The 14,344-nt window shown below is 46.4% G+C and overlaps 1 protein-coding gene across 11 annotated transcripts in view; it reads right to left on the bottom strand.

The window, feature by feature from the left end:
- The window catches only part of STN1 (STN1 subunit of CST complex), a 44,459-nt gene extending 30,583 nt beyond the window's left edge, over positions 1-13,876 (bottom strand). For 8 of the 11 annotated variants that reach the window (XM_032880803.1, XM_032880789.1, XM_032880797.1 and 5 more), the window contains exons 1-3: positions 13,427-13,645; positions 12,936-13,130; positions 5,410-5,505 (exon numbers count right to left, since the gene is read on the bottom strand). In XM_032880803.1, coding sequence (XP_032736694.1) covers positions 5,410-5,505; positions 12,936-13,130; positions 13,427-13,445 — 310 coding nt within the window. In that variant the 5' untranslated portion in view covers positions 13,446-13,645. Of the gene's footprint in view, positions 1-5,409; positions 5,506-12,935; positions 13,131-13,426; positions 13,646-13,812 lie in introns of those variants that run through there. The other 3 variants (XM_032880807.1, XM_032880815.1, XM_032880830.1) reach the window with 3 other exon arrangements.
- Positions 13,877-14,344: the final 468 nt, after the last annotated feature.

Below are 14,344 nucleotides of genomic sequence, written 5' to 3'. Positions count from 1 at the left end.
TCTCTGCCTACTTGTGATCTCTGTCAAATAAATAAATAAAATCTTTAAAAATAAATAAATAAATAAATAATAAAAATTTAATACCTTACAGCAATTTTCTGAATGACAGGGCTAGTGTCTTAATATATAAAGAGCTCACACAGGGGCTCCTGGATGGATCAATCTGTTGAGCATCTGACTCTTGATTTTGGCTCAGGTCATGATCTCAGGGTTGTGAGATCAAGCCCCATGTCTGCACTCAGCACGGAGTCTGCTTGAGATTCTCTCTCTCCCTCTGTCCCCCCTTTCAAATAAATAAATAAATAGATAGATAGATAGCTCACTTATACAAATGAATAAGAAAAGATCAGAACCACCAGACAAAAAATGGCAAGGAGAAAGAATACATAATTTACGGAAGATATAAAAACAGCCAAATACACATGTGTCAGTACACTAAACTCATTAGTTACCAGAAAAAGAACAAACTTAAATAATTTCTCAACTATTAGAATGACAAACATTAAAAATACTGATATCCTCATATGCTGTTAGTGGGAATATAAATTCATATCAAATTTCTAAAGAGCAAGTTCGGAAACGTGTTGATTTTTTAAATGTACATACTCTTTGACTTAGTGATTACTTCTAGAAATTTAACCTGAAGAGAAAAACAGAATACACATACAGATTTACATATCTTGTATAAGGCTGTTTGTTGCAACATTGTTTATAATATTGTTAGTTGGAGATAATCTAAATGCTTATAAATATGGAATTTGTTAAATAAATTACAGTGACATACCATATAAAAATAGTTATAATGAAGATTTATGTTCACTGCTATTAAAAGATATGCTTCATTTTAAAAAAGAAATCTTATATATAATCTAATTTATGTAAAACATTAAGTAGTGTATTTTGACAGAAATGATTTTAAGACAGTGAAACGATAATAGCAGGGTTTTTCTGGAACACTGGAAAGGAACTCCACACTGAATGTACATCCTGATTATAAGCCTCATTTCGGAGATTTTAAGAGAAGGAAATATGCATAATAGTAAAAGGAAATAAGACACATCTCTATTTCTCCAATATTAGGAACAAGTAAAAAACATTAGGAGGGATGTTCACCCAAACAGTGACATTGTTTTTATCTTATTTATAGGGTTTCACATGACTTTTATGTACTTGAGTAAAAATTTCTCTAGTTTTAAATTTTATTTTATGATAGGAGTGTCATTTTAAAATAAATCAATGAGGACATTCAGAGTTAAAAAACAACGACTATATGACACCTCTAGGGAGACCACTTCTCTGGCCAGTGTAAAATCTTGGTTCATCATGTAAAGTAAAAACATGAGCACAGGAACATTTGTTCTAGAAACTGTGAAGACACTAACAGTATAGTCTCCTAGGATTCTAGGTATGAGCTTGAGTTGCTGCCAAGTGCTCTGCCGGGCACGGCCACCAAACCCTTGGACTTTCTGGCCTGCAACATCTCCCAACAGGTGCTGGGAGCCGGCAGCCTGAGGTCTGGCTGCTGGAATGCCCCGGAAAGGGAGCATCCTTGCAGAGCTGCACAACATCCTCCCCGGTTGGGCAGCACTGCCGGGGCCGCTGGCCTTTTGTTTCAGCAATGGAATGAGTCAGTGGGAACAGGAAACACCCCCCAGGACAGGACTATGGTGAGTCAGGTGGAGCAAGACCCAGGACAGCGAGGAGTGGCTGCCTGGCCAGTGGCCCAAGAGCCAAGCTGGCCCTGAGGACGCAGGGAGGCTGCAGCTCGCCCCTGAACAGGCCTCACAAGAACTAAACTTCTTTCTGCTCTCAATTACCCCAACCTTCAGGTGCTTTTTGTTTTCCCACAGACACATCTGCCCATTGCTTCTAACCTCCACCCTGAAGAGCACATTTATTGGGGAACAGTCATGCCTATCTCCGTAATATTTCTAGAATGGGAAAGGGGTTAAGTGAAGCCCCTTTAGGTCACAGGTACAATAACTGGCCTGGTTTTAGGGCCAGGATGAAGATCCTCGAATAGCCTCTTTCATGTGACCTAAAAAACAATCAAAGACCAGAGGGGCTCTGTCGGGTCTCTCCACACCCGACAAACAGCTGCACCTCCCAGTGCAGTGCCCCAGCATCCCTGAGACACAATGGGGAAGGTCAGAGTAAACGGATTTGGCCGTATCAGGTGCTAGTCACCAGGGCAGCTTTTAACTCTGGCGAAGTAGATATTGTCGCCATCAATGACCCCTTGGTTGACCTCAACAACATGGTCTACGCACTCCAGTGTGATTCCACCACTGTAAGATCAATGGCACAGTTGAGGCTGAGAATGGGAAACTTGTCATCAATGGAAAGCCCATCTTCACCTTCCAAAGTGAGATCTTCCAACATCAAACGGGGCGAGCTGAGTCCGTAGTGGAGTCCACTGGGGTCTTCACCACCACGGAGAAGCCTGGGGCTCAGCTGGAGTGTGGGGTCAAGAGGGTCATCATCTCTGTTTCTGCTGATGCCACCATGTTTGTGATGGGTGTGACCCATGAGAAGTGTGACAACTCCTTCAAGATTGTCAGCAATGCCTCCTGCACTATCCATGACAACTCCGGCATTATAGAGGGACTCATGACCACGGCCACGGTCCATACCATCACTGCCACCTGGAAGACCAGAGACAGCCCCTCTGGGAAGCTGAGATGTGATAGCTGAAGGGCTGCCCAGGACACCATCCCTCCTTCTACTGATGCTGCCAAGGCTGTAGGCAAGGCTATCTCTGAGCTGAACAGGAAGCCCACTGGCACAGTCTTCCGTGTCCCCACCCTCAATGTGTCAGTTATGGATCTGACCTGCCACCTGGAGAAAGCTGCCAAATACGAAGACATCAAGAAGGTGGTGAAGCAAGCATCAGAGGGTCCCTTCAAGGGCACCCTGGGGTACACTGGGGACCAAGTTGTGTCCTGCAACTTTCACAGTGACACCCACTCTCCCACCTTCAATGATGGGGCTGGCATTGCCCTCATGACCACTTTGTCAAGCTTATTTCCTGGTACAACAAGGCTCCAGGGGGAGAGTCTTAAGGTCCACATGGCCTCCAAGGAATAAGGGCCCCCTGGACCACCAGCCCTAGTGAGAGCAAGAGGAAGAGAAAGGCCCTCAGCTGTGGGGAGTCCTTGCCCCAACTCATCCCCCAATATACTGAGAATCTCCTGACCTCTACCTATTAGAAGTCCATCCCAGAACCCCTGAGAAGGGGTGGGTTTGGGAACCCCTACTTTGTCATGTACCATCAATGAAATATACTGTCTCCAGCAAAAAAAAAACAAACCCAAAAAACAAACCAAAAAACCCCCCAAAAAACAAAAAACAGACAAAGTTGATTTCTGGTGCAAGGGTGGGTGGTGAGGTGATGGGACAGAGAAAAATCACACTGAATTATACGGAGACTATACATCACAATGGAATCAGTAAGCAAATTGGGCCTATAAACCTCCATCAGTGGAATCTTGAGCAAGTGACTGAGCCTTCTTTTCCTCATCAACAAAATGGAAAGAACATCTGTCCTTTTTTTTTTTTTAAGATTTTATTTATTTATTTGACAGAGAGAGAGATCACAAATAGGCAGAGAGGCAGAGAGAGAGAGGAGGAAGCAGGCTCCCCGCCGAGCAGAGAGCCCAATGCGAGGCTCGATCCCTGGACCCTGAGATCATGACCTGAGCTGAAGGCAGAGGCTTAACCCACTGAACCACCCAGGCACCCCAGAACATCTATCCTTTCTATTTCAAAACATCAGGAGGAGAATAACACAAAAGTACACATGTAAAAGTGCTCTGTAACCTGAAATTGTTACTTCATCAGTGGGATTTGGAGAGGAAGTACCTGATTATACTATAGAAAATGTACTTGCCCACAGCTGAGTATGTTATAGGAAACTGGTGAGTACTTCCTGAACTGTCTGGAGAAAAACAGAACCAATACCTCTGGTAAAACAGAGAAGAGATCCAGTATGGGGATGCCTGACAAGATGATCTATTTTGGAGTTTAAAAAATATATATGCTGGGGAAAAGAAGAAGACATGAGAAACCTCCCTCACACGTTATTTCATAAGCACGAGACAATCATCCTCAGGAAAATGAACACGTTGAGGAAATACAACGAAATGCATCCAGACTCTACGTTATCTAAGGCGCACAGACTGCCAGGGAGATGTTCTTCGTCCCCTAGTTCAACTGCCTTCTATGTTTCCACAAGCAGAGCAAGGACACAAACCCAGGGCAACACAACAGAAAGCAACACTGCTAATTAGAGCAAAGGTTTGGAATCCAAAGTTCAGCTTCCCAGGAAATACCCAGCTTGGCCTCTTAACTGTGGAGACTCTAAGAGCTGCACAAAGCAACAGATTTTTTTTTTTAATGATTATTTATTTATTTATTTGACAGACAGAGATCACAAGTAGGCAGAGAGGCAGGGAGAGAGAGGAAGGGAAGCAGCCTCCCTGCTGAGCAGAGAGCCTGATGTGGGGCTCGATCCCAGGACCCTGAGATCATGACCTGAGCAGAAGGCAGCAGCTTAACCCACTGAGCCACCCAGGCGCCCTACAAGGAAACAGATTAAAATGTTTACGTTAAACTCAATGAAAAAACTCAAGACCCACAACGCTAATTGCTGGTGTCCAAACTACAGAAATCCTTTATTTAGTTTGTATCATCATGAGGAGACAGAAATTTTCTGATAATAGATATTCAGCACTGAGTACCAAAAGGCCTTTTAAAATTCCTGTTCTGAATATAAATCTTGTCAATTATTTTTCATACCTCCCTGTCTTCTTGGGACAGTCTTCCTTAACATTAATCTCGTCTTTTTATTATTTTATTTTATTTTAAGATTTTATTTATTTATTTGACAGAGACACAGTGAGAGAGGGAATAGAAGCAGGGGGAGTGGGAGAGGGAGAAGCAGGCTTCCCGCTGAGCAGAGAGCCTAATGTGGGGCTCAATCGCGGGGACCCTGGGATCATGACCTGAGCCAAAGGCAGATGCTTAACGACTGAGCCACCCGGGTGCCCCTGGCCTTTTTATTTTTAAAGGTATCGATATAAACATCTGCTACCATCCATTGCTATTTACGGCTACGCCCTCCAGTATCAGGTGTCTGTCCCTGATCAACACGGTCATATTCTAATTCTTCTACCTCCTAACTCCCCATCAGCTGTCATTCGACAGTATTCATCAGCTTCATTCCTACATTTTGCCTCATTTTACACTCAGTCCACGTCAGTGGCTCCAAAGGGCTCCTAAGAAAGGACAAGTGTATGGGCTCCATAAGCATCCCCAGCCACTCGGAAAGGCTGCCGTTGCTTCAAAGGCAAAGATCAGCTAAGTGAGGTCCTTCCACATAAACCCCATGTCAGACACAATTGTTCTTACCTCCATAACTGTAGAAAGCATCTTTTTCTCTCCTTCCAATTACAGTTCCCAAGATCTCTACCTGCTTTATTGGGTGCCCCTTGTAAAAAAATACACCTGAAATTAAAAAAAAAAAAAAAAAATTAGTCCTTGACAAATGGCATGCCCTAAGAAATTCAGATGTCTTTTCCTTAAGGGTCCAAAGTAGACAGTTTGGTTTTAAAGAAGCCTGTACTACTGCAGAAAAGAGAAAACCAACGTTGCCCAACTAGATTTGGTTAACCTTCTTTCCGTTTGCAAAAATGAAATGTGCCTTTTTGTGGACCTCTCACAACAGGCCTGAAAACAGTCATTAGATTATGAGACCAAATCTATTTTGAGGGATTGCAAAAGAAAAGAGGAAATCACAGGAAAGGCTTGATTTTTTTTACTTGCACTTTTCTAGAAAGCCAGTCATCATTTCTATGAATTAACATTGATTTTTTTTTTTTAAAGAGAAGAAAAATTAAGTTAAAAAAAAAAAAAAAAAAAAGCTGCTCTTTGGAGCCAGCAGATTATAACTCAAAAACTTCTCTCTTAAAAAAAAAAAATTTACTTATTTGAGAGAGAGGAAGAGAGCACATGTACACAAGTGAATGCATTGGGGAAAGGGACAGAGGGAGAGAATCTTGAAGCAGACTCCCTGCTGAGTGCGAAGCCTGATGCAGGCTTGATCCCAGGACCCCTGAGATCATAACTTGAGCCAAAACCAAAAGTCAAGTCAGACGCTAATCCAACGGAGCCACCCAGGTGCCCCCCAAACTTCTCTTTTTTAAAACTATTCTCCAAACTCAGAGGACAGATGCCAGCAGGCAGGTTCCCACCAGAGGAGAAAACTGAGAGGAGAAACCTTACATGCTTTTTTAGACCTGGGAAGGGACAGACAGAGGGACTCCTGGCTGCAGGGACTCCCTGATTCCAATCCTGGGTCCCAGTGCTGTCCTGGCCCCTGCAGGCTTCCCGTCTGCGGCCCCCCGATATCCTGACCCTTTTGGTGTAAGCTACTTGCACATGCGTCTGTCTCCTGCAGCTCCTGAGTCCAGACTAAAATCTTCTCCAGCCTGTTTTTTCCCCCATGATGGCTGAATTCTTTACTTGCAGAAAGAGGCTATAACTGTCTAAGTGGCAATTTCCTTTTTCAATGAAGACTGGACCTGTAAACAAACATTCATCAGCACAGACTTCTAGCCACCTCCTCCCTCCCCACCAAACCTGGTCAGAACCTCTGTTCTCCACATCCACGGGGTTAGACGGTGGGACAGATCTGTGGCCTGAACCCCGATGCCCTTCAAAACCCCCAGATTGGCCTCTGCTGATGGTTCTCTTGTATCCCATGTGGACAAAGGGGTTGGGGACAAGTCACTCATGGGGAGTCCCAGAGGATGGATAAGGAAGCTCTGAGCCTCAGCCCGCTGGAGATTCTATGAGAGTCAGATGTGGTTGGAAGGGAAAAAATGGTGGTAATTTAGCCTAAAGAAGGGCCCTCTCCCAAGCAGGGCATCCTTCTAAAGAATACTTGGTTGGTTAGAGACCGTGGGCGGGGTAACCATGTGGGCCATGAGCGGAAATGGCAGGGCCACACAAGGGAAGGAGCCGGAGTCACTGTGTCATCCCCGAAGGAGGGTCACCCTCTTCCAGGAACACAGGTAGAATGGGGACAAACTGGCTCCACAGAAAATCCATGCAATTTTAAGAGCAGGACAGTTCCAATCGACTCCTCCTGAGTTCTTAGGATTGCTATCCAGGTCCTTTAGTTACTACGTTTGGTGAGACCCTTGGGCCTTTGCCCCCACCTGCCTCCACTGACCAAACACAAAGGGAAATGGGTGACTTCAGAGGGAGAGCCCTGCAGGACCGCTGCAGGCAAGCTCAGACTTCCCAGCGGCAGAAAGAAGGGTAAATCGGGAGACTATGGGCCTCCCCTAGGGATGTGGACACGGAGTCCTCTACTGAAGTGTTCCCCAGCACCATGGCCTGATATGCTTGTGTCCAGAGAAGAGCTATGGCATGGCACTAGCGGGTCTGCTACAGGGCCGGGGGGCTTGGAGTGGCCTGAGCTCCATGCTGTTTTCTGGCTGCAGACAGCCCTTTCTGCTTCCCCAAAGGCACTGGACAGGTAATAACACTGTCTACCGGTGCACTGAACAGAGCAAAGTTAGAAAGAACCATTTTCTAGAACCTGACTGGTCTTCCCCTACCCCCATCTCAATGGCTGGTCTGTCCTGGTTGCCAGGCATCTGTTGGCATTAGAGACAGAACACTCTACAGGGTTCCACGTGGTCACTTGTGGCCCCCAGGACATTAGTAGTAGGAAGCAGAACTATGGAGGCCTTTGGACCCATTGGATAGCCCATCGCCTATCCCTGAAATGTCTTCTCAGCCACTACAGGGTGCTCTTCTGGTGACGTCTGGAAATTCAAGATAGTCCCAGGACTCTCTGGGTTTCCCTGGGACACCCTGCCACGCGCTACTATGGTGGTTTTATAGTAAAGAGCTGACACACTTTAAGAAGGGAAACAGAGCTAGCCAAAAGGTGTTTTGCCTGGGTTGAAGTTTATGAAAAAGATGATAAAAAGCCAGGACTAATGACACAAGCCAGTGAGGGTGCTCAAGTCACCTGCAATGGAGGCCAACCCTCCAAGGTTACCAACTGTGTCAGGCCACTAGATAAAAATCTGAACAGGTCTTCATCTGAAGACACAACAGACTCTCTCTCAAAGAAAGCACTGAAAAGGGCGCTCCCTAAACTTTTATCTTCTACGCTGACAATGGTTCACCTTGAAGGGCAGACAGAGTCACTCAAAAATGCAAAAAATCCTTCCAATCTCAAGCAATTGATATAGAAAACATCTCTAAAGCATCTCTGAATAAAGGAGAGCAAATTCAGGAGAAACTAATGCATGGGTTGAATCAAAACAGAGGAAATCAAGCGAGAAGAAAACACACTGCTTGAGAATAGAGAAGACACGTGTCCACCTGTAGAGAAACAAGACTACACGTATCAGAAACGCAATCCACGAGAAGAAGCTGAAGGGACAGACAAGAAGTGGAGAGGACCATGTCCTTCTATCAACAGAAGATTCTCTTCTACGACAGAAGAGCTTAAAAATAGTTGGAGACACCTGGGTGGCTGTCAGTTAAGCGGCTGCCTTTGGCTCAGTTCATGATCCCAGTGTCCTGGGATCGAGTCCCACATCGGGCTCCTTGCTCAGCAGGAAGCCTGCTTCTCCCTCTGCCTCTGCCTGCCACTCTGCCTGCCTGTGCGCTCTCTCTCTCTGACAAATGAATAAAAATAAAATCTTAAAAAAAATAATTAAAAAAAAAAAAAGTTGGACGGTGGCTCTGTCGACTGAAGGAAAGCTCAGAAAGCAAACAACCGAAAACCACCCAAACAACAGATACTGGCTGACGGGGGAGTTCAAGCTGCAGCCTTCCCCACATGGTCCTTCTGTTCCTGCTGCCTCTGTTTCACATGCAGCCCCCAGAGGCCCAAACATACTGGGGGACCTCCTGGACCATTAGGTCCCCAGGAAGGAGTAGGGTCATGTGGGGAGGGTTGAGGGACCTGGGTCACACAGCGAGGACTAAGTCAGCTTTCACGGCAGCCCATCCCCAAACTGCCACCACCACAGCAAGACATTCGCCTGGTTTCTCTCTTTGAAAAGTACTTTTGGGGCGCCTGGGTGGCTCAGTGGGTTAAGCCGCTGCCTTCGGCTCAGGTCATGATCTCAGGGTCCTGGGATCGAGTCCCGCATCGGGCTCTCTGCTCAGCAGGGAGCCTGCTTCCCTCTCTCTCTCTGCCTGCCTCTCTGTCTACTTATGATCTCTGTCAAATAAATAAATAAAATCTTAAAAAAAAAAAAAAGAAAAGTACTTTTGATTGATCTCTTTTTAGTCTGCCATTATTTAATTGATGTCTAATAATATTCAAGTGCCCAAGATACTATTTTGCATATAATTCTTACAAATGCACTATTCCCACTTCATCGGACCCTCTAAGATTAGATAATATAAGTAACAGATTTTTTTTTAAAGATTTTATTCATTTATTTGACAGATAGAAATCACAAGTAGGCAGAGAGGCAGGCAGAGAGAAGAGAGAGAGAGGAGGAAGCTGGCTCCCCGCCGAACAGAGAGCCCAATGTGGGGTTTGATCCCAGGAACCCGGGATCATGACCTGAGCCGAAGGCAGAGGCTTTAACCCACTGAGCCACCCAGGTGCCCCTAAGTAACAGATTTTGATTTAAACATCAGATTCATTATTTATCCCATTATTAAGTCTGACACACACATTTAGAATAATAAAGACTATTTCTGCATGCTATAAACGAAAAGATAAAGCAAAAAAGACCCCAAAACTGGGGCACCTGGGTGACTCAGTTGGTTAAGCAGTCAATCCGTGATTTCAGCTCAGGTCATGGTTTCACAGGGGTGAGATCTCATGGGCTCCATGTTCAGTGGGAAGTCCACTTGAAGATTCTCACTCTCTGCCCCTCCCCCAACGCTCCTTCTCTCTTTCCCTCTCTCTTTCCCAAATCTTTTTTTAAAAAAAGACCCCAAGGGGCCCTACCTTGATCCTACCCCTACCCTGATCCCCAGGTAGCCTGCTTCTCCTTCTCCTACTTCCCCTGCTTGTGTTCCCCCTCTCGCTGTCTCTCTCCGTCAAATAAATGAATAAAATCTTTGAAAATAAAAAAAAAAGACCCCCAAACCTATAAATACCACCACACCACCACAAACTTGATACTATTTTTTCATAATTTTTTTATTATTTTAAGTTTGCAGATTAATTTAGAGAAGTAGACATTCTGCAACCATTTTGCAAGGCAATTCTGATGGATGGCAAATACAAAGGTCAAATTTCAAGCCAAGGGCACAGTCTACCACACAATTGCTTTCTTCACTCAGCAGCCCTGAATCGGGGTGTTCTCAAGCCACCCACACTTCTGACCAACTGGCTACAACTTCAGGAGGCCTACAACTCTCTCAGCTTTGGTGTTGTGTTAGAATGGGACACAACTCAGGAAGGTACTAGACTTATGACTATAGTTTTATAATGAAGGGTACAAACCAGGGCTCGCTCACTAAAGAGATCCATCGGACAAGGTCTGGAAGAGTCCAAGCGCAAAGCTTCCACACCCACACAACAGATCACCGTCCTGACAAATCAATGCACGATTGCCAACCAGGAAAATTCACCTGAGCCTCGGTGTCCAGAGTTTTTATTTGGGTTTCATTTTGCAGGCATGACTGAATCCTTGGCCACATGACAACTCAATCTCTAGCCCGCTCCTTTCCCCAGGGGTCAGCATGGAAAACCCCTCTCCTCAAACCAAACCAGAAACAACAATGAAAACAACACAGAAAGAAAAACCCAGACTAGGGGCATTTCCCACCCCTTGAGCCCTACAGTATAATCTCAAAATCACTCTCTTGCAATTATGGTTGGTGCCTGCTTCAAGCATGATGTTTCATTTTAAAAACTGTTACAGTCAGCAGTTAGGCCAACAAAGGGGGAGTCATGGCTAGCTATGGGGGAAGTCAGAGTCCTGTCCCTGCAGCACTCCAAAAACAAAGCTGTAAGAAGCTGGATCAAATCAGACAGTCTCAAGACAAAGAGAGCCAAGAACCTGGATCAAGTAAGGGGGAAAAGACACAAAGCCCCGCTCCTCAAAAAAATGCCTCCCCAAGTAATAAATATTCCAACCCCTAATTAACACCTGTCAGTAAAAGACAGGAACCCAAAACCTGGGATGCAGCTCTCCCTTGAGCTCACTTGCATTCACTTTATTTTTTTTAAATTTTCTTTAAATTTAATTTATTAGCATATAGTGTATTATTAGTTTCACAAGTAGAGTTCAATGATTCATTGCATACAACACCCAGGGCTCATCACATCACATGCCCTCCTTAATGCCCATCACCCAGTTACCCCATCCCTCCACTCCACCTCCCCTCCAGCAACCTTCAGTTTGATTCCTAAAGTTGAGTCTCTTATGGTTTGCCTCCCTCTGTGTCGAGAGTGTACTCTCACTTTAATAAACTTTCCAATTTGCACCGCTCAACCCTTGTCTCGGGTCTCTCCTTGAATTCTCTCTTGCAATGGGAAAAAGAGCTTCTGGCAACATCTCTGGGAAAGGATGGACGGAGGCCTCGGGGTCAGGAGTCTCCCCAGTCCACCTGGCAACAAAATCACATCTAAAACAGCTTTACCAGTGACCTAGCAAAGACCATCAGGATCCGTTTTCCTTGGTTGGCTGTTAATACATCATGAGGTCTTTTGCCCGCAAAAAGAGTTAAGCCCCTGTCATGCCCAGACATTTCCTTGAGCCACTCTATAAGAACTTTCTTCAAATGCAAAGCTGGCATTTGGTGTGAATTACTTTCTTCCTGAGATGAGCTATGAAAAATACCAGCCTGTTCTGGAAAATGGACAACTGTGGGGGAGGACGGCTGCCTTCCAAGAAAAAACACAAAAAAACAAACATAGATCATTTCCAACAATAATTAGGAAACCAAGGTGTTTTGCACATAAGGCTTTAGAATAAGGTCCTCCAAATATATTTGTACATAGAACTGGAAACACACAAAATATCCTCTCATTAAAACCGTGACTTCTTGACTACTTGATAGTCAAGTAGCTTGACTTGACTCAAATACTTGAGCTTCTTGACTACTTCTGACTCACAGCTTGCTTTTCACTCAAAACAGCAAAGAGTTGAACCAAACTTTTCACCTAGCACCATAAACATGTGAAGATCCACACACAGCTATGTGAATTACTTAAATCTACCCCAAATTATATGTTATGTTTCTAGGCATGAAGAACGTATCTTTAGTAACCACCTTTAAAAGAAAAAAATGATTTCTTTAACTTTACATTTATAATACTTTGTTGCTCCAATTACTTTCTGAGGGCCCACCACATGCCAGGCACAGTTCTAAGCACTGAAATTATGTAGATGAATAAGGCAGATAATGTATCTCCTCTCAGGGAGTTTATATTACTTGGTTCTGAGTAGTTGAAAACAAAACAAAACCCCACAAGAAAATCAGGCCTGGTTAATCCCCATTTTTTACAAAGAAGACACCTAAGCTTTGCAGGTAAGTCACATGTCCAGGCCAGGGAACAGGCCTGGAGATGTCTGGTCCGCTGAAGCTTTCCACCAACAGCTGTCCCAGAGAAAAACACTGAGCATGTTAAAATATTAAAGACCTCAAAGCCAGACCAAAAACAACAAAACAAAAAAACCAAAAAACCCCAAACATTCCAGGGAACAAAGGTTACTTCCTCACGCATTTATTTTAAAAAATAAAAATAAGACTCAGACTCTGTAACTTGCACAGAAAAGTATTCATTTGAGAGTCCACGCTAGGTCATCTTCAGAGCCTGCAGCAGGGAAGGCTCTCCTGAAAGCCACTAAGCCCCAGCTTCCTGCAGCTTTGGAGAAAGAAGGGTGAGGTGCAGGTGCAGCCCTGAGCATCCTCCAGGCCCACCAGCCACATACCTGGTACCTGGCGGGACTCCTTTAAGTCCAGGATATCCCCGATGTAGAGTTTTGCAAAGGCTACAAACACGGGATCCAAGCCCCACAAGAGGGAAGGGGTCTCCTCTTCATACTGGCTGGATTCAGGCTGCATCGGGAAGCTGGGGTTTGGCTCGCAGCCAACCCTGAAAGGCTCTGCGTCACTGAGTGGAGGATCTAAATGTGAGACACACACACACACACACAAAATCAGGATGCAATGCTTTTAAAGGGTGAAATCGGCATGGCCCCGAAGCTGCTCCCAGGCGGCTATGCCGAACTCCGGGAGGGATAAAAGCAGGGGTCCAGGGCCTGGCAAATTCACGCCACGGGCCTAGAGCAAAAAAGCACTCCTCGGGTGAGGGCCTGTGAGTTCCTTACGGCTCTCCCTCTGGCATCTCCTCTGCCCCACGGGAGTGTTTCTCCTTCCCCCCAGGTACGAACTTCAAAACGGCTAAAGGCTAACTTTTCACCTTGGGGAGCTGTGTCCATACAGGCGTACCCTGAAACCGCTTGGATGGGCGAGGTCTGGGGAGGAATGGGGGCCCGCGTGGCCAAACACAAGGGGGTCCGAGTGGGTGGGACTGTGCGTCGCTCGGCCCTGGCACCTTCCGGTCTGGGAATGAGCCTCAGACAAGGAGGAAAACGGAAACGACTAGCAGACCTGCTCGAAGCCCCTCCCGCCGCGCTCCCGCCGCGCTCCCGCCACCAGCCCCCGGCCCCCAGGAGCGCGCAGGCCCGGCCCTTCCGGGCGCTCCGAGGCCGCGGGCGCCTCGGCCCCGCCCGGCGCTAGCGCGCGGGGGCCCAGGGCGCCTCCCGAGTCGTAGCGGGAACCGCTCCCTGCCCGCCACCGACCCACCTCTCCCGGCCGGAGCCTGCCCTCCCGCGGCCCGCGCCTCGCCACGGCTCCGCCCCGTCGCGCCCGCCGCTCCAACCCAGCCCGGCGAGGCCCCGCCCCCAGCTCGCCGGCAGGTGGCGGCCAGGCTGTCTGGCGTTTGCGGCGTCCAAACAGTCCTCTGGTCCCTCCATCCGTCCTTCATGGGCTTCCGCTGGAGCACCGAGCCGGAATCTCTGAGGCCTGGGACCTGACTCTGCAATTCCTGCTGCCCAAACCCCATCCTCCAAGTCTCCCTTTCACCCTGTCCCCCGCTGGTGGTAGGATGCTGAGTCAGGCCCCCCAGTAGCCTGGGACCGGCTCTTGCGTGGGGTGGAGGTGGGAGTAAGGGGGAGTTGGTTCCTGATATATTAAATAAACAAATAAAAAAACGCAACACCAAGAGCAGGATTGCCCTGTGGCATATTTTAAATGTTTATTTACACTTGGCGAGTGATCTGCTAACACACGCACACACACACACACACACACATTGGGATTCTACAGTCTCACTTGG

The sequence above is a fragment of the Lontra canadensis genome, unplaced genomic scaffold (genome assembly GCF_010015895.1).
Source record: "Lontra canadensis isolate GAN:19392208 unplaced genomic scaffold, GSC_riverotter_1.0 scaffold3, whole genome shotgun sequence".
Taxonomy (NCBI): domain Eukaryota; kingdom Metazoa; phylum Chordata; class Mammalia; order Carnivora; family Mustelidae; genus Lontra; species Lontra canadensis.
The sequence above is the reverse complement of the archived record's forward strand: the minus strand, read 5'-3'. Positions and strand labels throughout refer to the sequence as shown.